The sequence below is a fragment of the Hyperolius riggenbachi genome, chromosome 6 (genome assembly GCF_040937935.1).
Source record: "Hyperolius riggenbachi isolate aHypRig1 chromosome 6, aHypRig1.pri, whole genome shotgun sequence".
Classification (NCBI taxonomy): domain Eukaryota; kingdom Metazoa; phylum Chordata; class Amphibia; order Anura; family Hyperoliidae; genus Hyperolius; species Hyperolius riggenbachi.
In genome coordinates, this window is record NC_090651.1 from 392,277,566 (window position 1) to 392,289,794 (window position 12,229).

Consider the following 12,229-nt stretch of genomic DNA (forward strand, 5'->3'; position numbering starts at 1 on the left):
TCCACACTTACATTAATACAGAACAGGGTGGTCATGCGATGCAGATAGTTGGGGTCATTGGACATGGCCATGGTTAGTAGAGGAGATTCAGTGATATAGTAACGAGTAGGCCATCTCCATACTTACATTAATACAGAACAGGGTGGTCATGCGATGCAGATAGTTGGGGTCATTGGACATGGCCAGCACTTTGGGGATGATGGTAGCCTGGGCCCATTCTTTACCAAACTTCTCCACTAGCTTCTTCAGGTTGCTGGTTGCGGCCTCTCTGATGGCGTAAACTAGAGAGAACAGAGGATCACTACAAATAGGAACGCAGCCCTATACATCAGCACACTTTGTTCTTCAGCACTATTATTCAATTTCCTTCCCCTGAAACCACATGATCATCACCCTAACCACTCCAGCCCCCAAGCAATTTCCACATATCAGTGCTGCTCCCATTCATTCACCAATAAATTTATAACTACTTACCACACCTAAATCATCTATATATTATATTAAAAAAAACTCTCTCCATTTACACCCATTATAGCTTTACAATAAACAGTTCATCCTGGTTATTACAACATTTAGATCATGTTCCTAGTACAATGCATGGTGACAATATTATATTTGTAAATAAAGGTGTTTTTTTCAGTTTTTTGCTTTCTCATTGTACACTATCAATGATTAAAAGATTTTATTTGCAAAAATAATCGTAATATAACCTCATGTCATACATATTTATAAAGCCAAGTTCCTAAGGTAACAATATATTTATTTTCTTTTATACTTTGTTTTCATTTTACAATTTTAAATTGTAAAATAAATTTTATATAGTTACATAGTTAACATGTAGTGGCTGCGGTTGTGGCACACCTTACCCCAAAGTGTGGGTGCATAGCCTGGATGGTGCTAAGCCCAAGCATCACAAAAGTCAATCGTTCAATCAAGTTCAGGCTAGCACACCTGCTTTAAAGTGCAATAGTTCTCCTTTTTATTGCTCCATCAACACAATGATGACAATTGTTTCGGAGCCACGGCGGGTCTCCTTCCTCAGAATGTGCACATTCTGAGGAAGGAGACCCGCCGTGGCTCCGAAACAATTGCCATCATTGTGTTGATGAAGCAATAAAAAGGAGAACTATTGCACTTTAAAGCAGGTGTGCTAGCCTGAACTTAATAGTTACATAGTTACTTTGGTTGAAAAAAGACATAGGTCCATCGAGTTCAACCAGTATAAAGTACAACACCAGCCTGCTCCCTCACATATCCCTGTTGATCCAGAGGAAGGCGAAAAAACCCTTACAAGGCATGGTCCAATTAGTCTCAAAAGGGAAAAATTCCTTCCCGACTCCAGATGGCAATCAGATAAAATCCCTGGATCAACATCACTAGGCATTACCTAGTAATTGTAGCCATGGATGTCTTTCAACGCAAGGAAAGCATCTAAGCCCCCTTTAAATGCAGGTATAGAGTTTGCCATAACTACTTCCAGTGGCAATGCATTCCACATCTTAATCGCTCTTACTGTAAAGAACCCTTTCCTAAATAAATGGCTAAAACGTTTTTCCTCCATGCACAGATCATGTCCTCTAGTCCTTTGAGAAGGCCTAGGGACAAAAAGCTCATCTGCCAAGCTATTATATTGCCCTCTGATGTATTTATACATGTTAATTAGATCTCCTCTAAGGCGTCTTTTCTCTAGACTAAATAAACCCAGTTTATCTAACCTTTCTTGATAAGTGAGACCTTCCATCCCACGTATCAATTTTGTAGCTCGCCTCTGCACCTGCTCTAAAACTGCAATATCTTTCCTGTAATGTGGTGCCCAGAACTGAATTCCATATTCAAGATGTGGCCTTACTAGAGAGTTAAACAGGGGCAATATTATGCTAGCATCTCGAGTTTTTATTTCCCTTTTAACTCATCCCAAAATTTTGTTAGCTTTAGCTGCAGCTGCTTGGCATGGAGTACGATTATTTAACTTGTTGTCGATGAGTACTCCTAAGTCCTTCTCCAAGTTTGATGTCCCCAACTGTATCCCATTTATTTTGTATGGTGCTAGACCATTAGTACGTCCAAAATGCATGACTTTACATTTTTCAACATTGAATTTCATCTGCCATGTATGTGCCCATATAGCCATCCTATCCAGATCCTGTTGCAATATGACACTATCTTCCTGAGAGTTGATGATTCTGCACAATTTTGTATCATCTGCAAAAATAGCAACATTGCTCACTACTGCATCTACTAGGTCATTAATAAATAAATTGAAGAGCACTGGACCCAGAACAGACCCCTGTGGGACCCCACTGCTAACAGTCTCCCATTTTGAGTACGATCCATTGACCACAACTCTTTGTTTTCTGTCCATTAGCCAGTTCCCTATCCATGAACACAGACTCTTCCCCAGTCCTTGCATCCTCAACTTTTGCACCAGACTTTTGTGGGGAACAGTGTCGAAGGCCTTTGCAAAGTCCAAGTATATCACATCTACAGCATTCCCAATATCCATATTAGCATTCACTGCCTCATAAAAGCTGAGCATGTTAGTCAAACAGGACCTGTCTTTAGTAAACCCATGTTGATGCTGAGAAATAAGATTATTTTCTACTATGAAGTCATGTATAGTATCTCTTAGTAACCCCTCAAATAGTTTGCATACAACTGATGTTAAGCTTACAGGTCTATAATTTCCTGGATCTGATTTTTTGCCCTTTTTAAATAATGGGAAAACGTGGGCTGTACGCCAATCCACTGGGACTCTGCCAGTTGCAAGAGAGTCACAAAAGATAAGATAAAGGGGTTTATCTATAACTGAACTTAATTCCCTTAGGACCCGAGGATGCATGCCATCCGGGCCAGGTGCCTTTTCTATTTTCAATTTATTTAGTCTTGCCTTCCCTTCTTCCTGCATTAAGTATTTAATATTACAGTTAGAAGATTGAGACTCTTCCGCCTCTGTAGTTTGCAACAGTGCTGTTTCCTTTGTGAAGATAGAAGCAAAGAAAGCATTTAATAACTCTGCCTTACCTTGGTCATCCACCATTGAGTTCCCATCCTCATCCTTTAGGAGTCCTATACAGTCAACCTTTCTTTTTTTAGAGTTGATGTACTTGTAAAACTTTTTGGGTTAGATTTGATATCCTTAGCGATTTGTTTTTCAGCTTCAATCTTTGCCTGCCTAATTTATTTTCTTACAATTTTTATTGCACTCCTTATAATTGCTTAGTGCAGCCTCGGCCCCCTCCTGTTTTAGGACCTTGTAGGCATTCTTTTTCCTCTTCATTTTATCTTTAACCTTTCTATTCATCCATAGAGGCCTTTTTTTATTCCTAGACATTTTGTTTCCATATGGGATATACATACTACAGTATTGATTGAGTATAAGTTTAAAAGCTTGCCATTTCCCTTCAGTGTCCTCCCCTTGTAGTACATTATCCCAGTTCACCAAACTTAGTGCCTGCCTAATTTGATTGAACTTTGCTTTTCTAAAATTCACAGTTTTAGTGGTCCCGCTGTTTTTATTTTGGTACAGAATATGCAAACACACACAATGATGCCTCTTGTACATCATCCTATCTTTTGGGAGCCACCTATGTCATTTCCCGTCAAAAAAATTACTTGTCGGTTGAATAAAAGTAACTACATCAAAATCTACCAGGGGTGTATATATATATATATATATATATATATATATATATATATATATATATATATATATACAGATACATATATATATATACATATATATATATATATACACACACACACACACACACACACACACACCCACACGCCCACACACATATACCTTATGCCGGTTTGCATTAAGTGGTTACAACTGTCGCCCAGCAGGGATCCAAAGAGGTGGTCATTATCCATGGGATAGGGATAACATCTAGCCTGCATACAGGGCTTAAAGTTAAACCTAAACCGAAAAAAAATGAGTTTCACTTACCTGGGGCTTCTACCAGCCCCCACGCAGCCATCATGTGCCCTCGCAGTCACTCATGGCTCTTCCGGTCCCCCGCTGCCAGCTAGTTTCGTTGTTTGCGACTAGGGGTCGGCTGTCCGCCATTGCACCCGTAACGCGTAAAAATGTATGTGTTAATGTCCGCGATAGCTTCCTGCACTAGCGGGAATGCGTAAAAAGGTACGCATGGCGGCAGGCCGACTTCCAGTCAGCGAAAACAAAACTAGCTGGCAGCGGGGGACCAGAAGAGTCATGAGTGACTGCGAGGGCACAGGATGGCTGCAGGGGGCTGGTAGAAGCAGAACTAGCTGGCGACAGGGGACTGAAGCAGCAGTGAGTGACTACGAGGGCACAGGATGGCTGCATGGGGCTGGTAGAAGCAGAACTAGCTGGTGGCGGGGGACTGGAGCAGCAGTGAGTGACTACGAGGGCACAGGATGGCTGCATGGGGCTGGTAGAAGCAGAACTAGCTGGTGGCGGGGGACCAGAAGAGTCATGAGTGACTGCGAGGGCACAGGATGGCTGCATGAGGCTGGTAGAAGCAGAACTAGCTGGCGACAGGGGACTGAAGCAGCAGTGAGTGACTACGAGGGCACAGGATGGCTGCATGGGGCTGGTAGAAGCAGAACTAGCTGGTGGTGGGGGACTGGAGCAGCAGTGAGTGACTACGAGGGCACAGGATGGCTGCATGGGGCTGGTAGAAGCAGAACTAGCTGGTGGCGGGGGACCAAAAGAGTCATGAGTGACTGCGAGGGCACAGGATGGCTGCATGAGGCTGGTAGAAGCCCCAGGTAAGTAAAATTCGTTTTTTTTCGGTTTAGGCTTAACTTTAAGGTATAGCTGGTCCATTTTACCTTAATAGGTTATGTCAGCAAATAGATCATTAACATCACCTTGCAGTGGATCAGGCTGAATATTATTGCTGGCCGCTGTCACCAAGAAGGCTTTGAGGAGCAGGTCCCCACATTTGGCTGGACTTGTTTAGAAGTCCAGCTATGCCAATTCCATGTCCGGCCCTCTTACATCATGCGGGGGAAGGGCAGATGTCACCTGGAATGGGGACAGGCAGCCAGAACTTAGCCTACCTTAGGGAACCTGCAGAGACTCAGCATAACCTAATTAGTGACATGGAGAGTGCCGCTAAGGCATGAAGGCAGAACCACTATTGCCACATATATTATGTCTAAAATGGACACCTTGCACTCTCTCTAGGATTTCAAAATCCTAAAATAAAAACATTTACTTTGATTTTTCCTGGACTGAGTCAGGATTTAGCCTGCCGGGGGCCACACCTAACCATCTGTCAGTACTGTACTGCTCTCCCAGCATGCTTCTAGGCAGCTTACAGTAGGCATAATCATGTGACCACCGCCCAGGGAGATTTTCCATTTTAGGCAGAGTTTTTAGTATAAGACTGCACAGTGTGAAGTCTTATTACCTTTGACTAACACGACAGACTGCAAGGGATTACTTTAAATATTTCCCAGTGCAGGACTGTACAGAGAACCTGTTATTGTTCATGTGATACAGAAAACAGTAGATACTGTGTTTACCCTAAAGTATGACTTCCCCTGAAAGTAAGGCCCGGTTCACATTAGCGGTGGCTATCCGGAATAGCCGTGCCGGAGCCGCACCGCATGCTGGCTGGACGAAACGGACGCACGGCATAGCAATGTAAGTCTATGCCAGGGTTCACATGTGTCCGTTTCGTCCGGACCGGAGCCGGACCGGATCCGGACTCCGGTGTCCGTTCCAACATGCGCTATTTTTTGGTCCGGCTCCTCCGGCAGCCGTATCCGGGGCGGAGCCGGACTGCATCATCCGGCCAATGGAAACCAATGAGAACCGGAGAGCGCACAACACACTGGCAAAAAATCCGGATGTTCTACCCCACTTCCTATGAGGATTGTTGCGGCGATATTGTATCGGGGACACATGGGCAACCATTTTGGAGTGGAGCAGCACGAGCTGGAGATGTTGGCAGCATGTTGGAGGTGGAGGTGAGTGCTAAACAGCGGAGGGCCTGATTCCACAGGTCCCCCTTCTGCTGACCTCCCAGACCCCAACATTTTTTTTTGTTTTTATACAGGTTGTTATCTCTTTAAGAATCCGGATCCGGACCGCAACCGTGTTCATACCGCACGGAAACCGTATGCAACCGGACCGGATCCGGACAGGAACCGTACGGTTCAGGTCCGATCCGGCTCCGGTGCGGTCCGGACATCCGGTGCGGTTTTTGCAAAACCGCAAGTGTGAACCGGGCCTAAGCCCTATCTTATATTTCAATCATACTCAAAATATAAGACATCCCCCTAAAATAAGATCTACAGTGGGATGCGAAAGTTTGGGTAATCTTGTTAATCCTCATGATTTTCATATATAAAGCATTGCTTTTTACAGTAAAAAATGTCAGTTAAATATATCATATAGGAGACACACAGTGATATTTGAGAAGTGAAATTAAGTTTATTGGATTTACAGAAAGTGTGCAATAATTGTTTAAATAAACTCAAATTGGCTTTGTAAGCTCAGTTACCCCTGACCTAAATATACAAGTGAATCACATTATGAGAAAGACTATTTAACCTATTTTGGTTCCTGGACGTAGAAACTACGTCCAGGAACCATGCGTGCTACCGCGGCCGATCGCGCGCATGCACGCGCGCTCCCGGCCCGCGGTTCGTTAGCCAGGCAATCAGTGAATCAGGCTATGGTGCCCGATCACTGATTCCTCTCCCCCGCTGTAAAAGCGACAGCTTCTCTCGGAAGCTTCGCCTTTTCTGGCTGTTACCTCCCCCATGCGTCGCTCTAAGCATGTGTTAAGCTTAGAGTGACGTCATGTAAACAAACTCATGGCCGCCATCTTGTGGCCAAAAAGTTATACTACAACCAAAAGTAAAAAAAAAAAAAAAAATCAACACACATTTACATTTTAAACCTATTGTTTACATCCCACTCTCCCAAAACTACCCAAATAAAATGTTTAATATAAAAAAAAACAAAAAACATTACAATAAAAAAAAAATGTAAATATTTACCTAAGGGTCTAAAATTTTTAAATATCAATGTAAAGATGATATATTTCTATTTTTTTTTTATTTTAAACTTGTAAATAGTGATACATGCAAAACGGAAAAAATGCACCTTTATTTCCGAATAAAATATTGTCGCCATACATTGTGATAGGGACATAATTTTAACGGTGTAATAACCGGGACATATGGGCAAATACAATACGTGAGTTTTAATTATGGAGGCATATATTAATTTAAAAATATAATGGCTGAAAACTGAGAAATAATGATTTTTTTCCGTTTTTTTCTTATTCTTCCTGTTAAAATGCATTTACAGTAAAGTGGCTCTTAGCAAAATGTACCCCCCAAAGAAAGCCTAATTGGTAGCGGAAAAAACAAGATATAGATCAGTTCATTGTGATAAGTAGTGATAAAGTTATAGGCTAATGAATGGGAGGTGAACATTTCTCAAGTGAAAACGACGGAACGCGAATGGGTATAGCGGGTTAATTGTAAGTTTCCCTCCTCTTTTAATTTTCTCCGAAGAGTAGCAACATGGGGGTCTCAAAACAACTCTCAAATGACCTGAAGACAAAGATTGTTCATCATCATGGTTTAGGGGAAGGATACAGAAAGCTGTCTCAGAGATTTCAGCTTTCTGTTTCCACAGTTAGGAACATATTGAGGAAATGGAAGACCGCAGGCTCAGTTCAAGTTAAGGCTCAAAGTGGAAGTCCAAGAAAAATTTCGGATAAACAGAAGCAACGAATGGTGAGAACAGTCAGAGTCAACCCACAGACCAGTACCAACGACCTACAACATCATCTTGCTGCAGATGGAGTCACTGTGCATCATTCAACCATTCGGTGCACTTTACACAAGGAGATGCTGTATGTGAGAGTGATGCAGAGGAAGCCTTTTCTCCGCCCACAGCACAAACAGAGCTGCTTGAGGTATGCTAAAGCACATTTGGACAAGCCTGCTTCATTTTGGAATACGGTGCTGTGGACTGATGAAACAAAAATTGTGTTATTTGGGCATAACAAGGAACATTATGCATGGAGGAAAAAAAACAAAAAAAACACAGCATTCCAAGAAAAACACCGGCTACCTACAGTAAAATATGGTGGTGATCCCATCGTGCTGTGGGGCTGTGTCGCCAGTGCAGGGACTGGGAATCTTGTGAAAACTGAGGGACGCATGGATTCCACTCAGTATCAGCAGTTTCTGGAGACCAATGTCCAGGAATCAGTGACAAAGCTGAAGCTGTGCCGGGGCTGGATCCTTCAACAAGACAACAACCCTAAAACACTGCTCAAAATCCACTAAGGCATTCATGCAGATTGCAGAGGAACAAGTACAACTTTCTGGAATGGCCATCTCAGTCCCCAGACCTGAATATAATTGAAAATCTGTGGTGTGAGTTAAAGAGAGCTGTCCATGCTCGGAAGCCATCAAACCTGACTGAACTACGTTTTGTAAAGAGGAATGGTCCAAAATACCTTCAAGCAGAATCCAGACTCTCATTGGAACCTACAGGAAGCATTTAGAGGCTGTAATTTCTGCAAAAGGGGGATCTACTAAATATTGATTTCACTTTTTTTTGTGGTGCCCAAATTTATGCACCTGCCTAATTTTGTTTAAACAATTATTGCACACTTTCTGTAAATCCAATAAACTTCATTTCACTTCTCAAATATCACCGTGTGTCTCCTATACAATATATTTAACTGACTTTTTTTATAGTAACAACCAACGATTTATATAAAAAAATCATGACGATTAACAAGGTTGCCCAAACGTTCACATCCCACTGTATCAGCAGAGAGGACAAGAGGTGAGGACACAGCGATGCAGTAGGAAGAGGCAGCCAGGAAGCAATGAGTGGATGGCTCCTCAATTCTTCAGTACTTCTGTCACTCTCTTCTCTCCCCTGGTGAGTAAGATGTGCTGGCTGCTGTGAGGGGGTAAGAAGGAGCTGCCTGTGTGAAGGAGACTGTGTGGAGGGAGTTTCTGCCAGCACAGTAGGCTCAGCAGAGTTAGTATGGAGAAAGATGTGTGCTTGTGCTCTCTCTTTAGCTGTGATAGCTGTCCTCGCATTCTCTTTTCTGCACAGCTTGTGGCTCAGACAAGGCAGCAGTGGCATGGATCTCAAGCATGTGCCTGTCCTCTCCTTAAGGAGACACTGAAGCGAGAATAAATCTCGCTTCAGTTCTCATATATAGCAGGGGCACATGTGCCCCTGCTAAAACGCCGCTATCCCGCGGCTTAACAGGGGTCCCTTCACCCCCAACCCACCCCCGCAAACCTTGGTCGTCATTTTGGTCGCAGAATTTTCCTTCCTGGAGGCGGGGCTAATGGCTGCAGCCCTGCCTCCCAGCGCGTCTATCAGACACGCATTGCCGCCTCTCCCCCGCCCCTCTCAGTGAAGGAAGACAGAGGGGCGGGGGAGAGGCGGAGATACGCGTCTGACAGACGCGCATGGGGCAGGGCTGCGGCGGTTAGCCCTGCCCCAACCAGGAAGCGCTCCCCCGCATTACGGAGGGGATTTGGGGGTGAAGGGACCCCCGTTAAGCCGCGGGATAGCGGTGGTTTAACAGGGGCACACATGCCCCTGCTATCTATGAGGTCTGAAGCGAGATTTATTCTCGCTTCAGACTCTCTTTAATAGTTAGATCTGAGTAAGATCAGTGTGGGATTCTGGGAGTAGGAATCAACCTCAGCAAACAGTACAGTGACTTTGCCATTGCCTTGCATCATTTGTCCTTTATTAGCAAATGTAAAGTGAGATGCACATATTCTGCACAAATACTACTGTTATGGTTTCCTAATAGCCATGTGTTCTTTCTTGATGTGTTTCCCCAAAAATAAGACATCCCCTGAAAATAAGGCCTAGCACATGTTTTGGATCAAAAATTAATATAGGACACTGTCCTATTTTTGGGGAAACACTGTATGCTCCAATTTATTACTCAGTTCTTTCAGTGAAGAATTAAACATATCTTGTGTCTAAAAGTAGAAAAAAAGGACCCTTTATTGGCCAGTCTCTTTAAGCCCACCAATCTTTCATACTAATCGATATATTTTTGCACTCCACATCCAAAATGACAAGGCCTAGAGAATACAGTTTAATTTGCATTATGACTTTCCAAGACAGAAAGCTGTTACTATGAATTCTGAAAACGTGACTGTCATGGATTCACTGGCGCCATCCGCAAAATCACACAAAGCATGAGTCGGAGTATCCATTTATGCCTTAGGCAGTTACAATAACGGGGTGTTTGTATCAGAGTCCAGGCTCTTGTAAGAGGATGTGATGGGTTTATTCTTCTGTTCGGGGGGAAATGGTGGTTTATTGTTCCTTAGAGGAGGCCCATAAAACCTAACGCAGAACCACCTCATATCCCTCCATCTACTTCTACTTCAAGGGATACTGGATAAGGAGAGTGCAGGGGCTAGAAACCAACGCTTATACATTCCTAAACTGCCTAGAGATACATTAATGTCTGTATCCTGATAGGGGAAATGACTTAACTCGCCTTGGAATGAAAGAATAGTCATCATACTCAAATAATCAGTTTTCCATAGATGCTAGGCATACCAAAATTTCAGATATGCATTAGATCTGATCTGGGGGTGATTGCGCCACAAAACGTTAGTCCAGCATCTTCTGGCACAGAGATCCAGTTGGCTATCAAATGAAATATCACAATATACCTGTGTTTAAACTCTGAGCAAAACAGAGAATGCCAGGAACACGACTTGACTGACGCCAAGATATGACCATTTCAGGTATTTCATAGTCTTTTCTGCCTTATATGACAGAAGGTGGAGCTGGGACATGTAGCAGAACTGCTCATCTTTCATTACAATCTCCACCCTCCAGCGGTGAATTAAAACTGCTGGACACTGGCTGTGACAGAGAGTCCGAACCATTCATATCACCAAGGATCTGGCTGTTAATCATTGGATTATTACACACAGAACGTTCTATCTTCTATTTGGATTTACCATCCCAATGGACACGGTAACTTGACACGCAACTCAGACATTATACTCAGTTATTTTAACATTTTATTCCTTTTATTTTTGATGTATCAATCTGTCCAATTGCTGTATTTAGTTTATGCATTATTTTATTATAAAATAAACAATTAAAATAGTTTGTCTAAGTGCTTGTTCTGAAAGCTACGCAGAGTTCCTTGTCTCCTAAGGGAAATGTTACTGTGACGGACGAGCCGTCAGTGCGCAGAAAACGCAGCCGCAATCGACTTCCTGCCTCGGTTGTCGTTGCGCTGCCCAATCAGAATCTCATGTCTGTGGACACCAGGCAGTCCAGCCTGGGGGGTCTCTGCTGTCTTCAGAGAAATAGTTAGCCTAGTTCTTTTCATGAAGCCTGTGCCCTGTGACTTGCTAATGAAGCCGGAGGTGTTACACTCAGAGGTTAATTAACAAACCAGGAGTCTTTTCAGAGCCAAGGAAGCTAATCCCAGCAGGGGGCAGACTTAGCGGAACCATTCAGCCAGGATAGGGAAACATAGAGTTATGATCTTTATGCATGTTTTAGAAGTACCATACATCGGAGAGCTGTGGAAGTTATATCATTCTGCTGGTCCGGATCTTGTGAGTATTTTGATAGTAAATTGGGGCCACTGGCATAACCAGAACTCGGGGGATTCCACGGTTTCTTAGCCGGGCATGCAAACATGCCCAAGTCTGCAGTGGCGTAGCTAAGGAGCTGTGGGCCCCGATGCAAGTTTTACATGGGGCCCCCCAAGCACTCTATACATAACAATTGATACGGCATGCCAAAACCTGTCAATGGCAACTACAGTGTCAGAGGTGCAAGAAGAGGCTGGGAAACAGTTTGTTAGTGATTACTACTATTCACAGCATCTATAGAAATGATTATTATGAGCACAGGACCAATAGAGAGGTAATAATGTAGGTGAGGGAGAGCCCTTCGGGGCCCCTCTGGCCCAAGGGCCCCGATGTGGTCGCTACCTCTGCACCCCCTATTGCTACGCCCCTGCAAGTCTGGTATCATATGAACTGGGCTAGTCTGAGAAATATGAATATATGATGGTCATGTGTGTGAGGAAAGCGTAAGCCGAGCTATGACAAATGTCATATTTGGTGGGCAGAGAGCACCCAGCCAGGGGGCTCACCGCCCCTGTCCAACCCCTGGGCTGTACTTGAGGCTCCACCCAAAGGTGGGCATTGTTCAAAAGTCTTTGGAAGGAACCCCTCA

General features: G+C 43.6%; 1 protein-coding gene across 1 annotated transcript in view; it reads right to left on the reverse strand.

Moving 5' to 3' along the window:
* Window positions 1-12,229, reverse strand: part of LOC137522011 (serine/threonine-protein phosphatase 2A 65 kDa regulatory subunit A alpha isoform) — a 348,262-nt gene that overhangs the window by 71,041 nt on the left and 264,992 nt on the right. Inside the window, exon 12 of the mRNA XM_068242028.1 lies at window positions 127-281. Within this exon, the coding sequence (XP_068098129.1) occupies window positions 127-281 (155 nt within the window). The remainder of the gene's footprint in view (window positions 1-126; window positions 282-12,229) is intronic.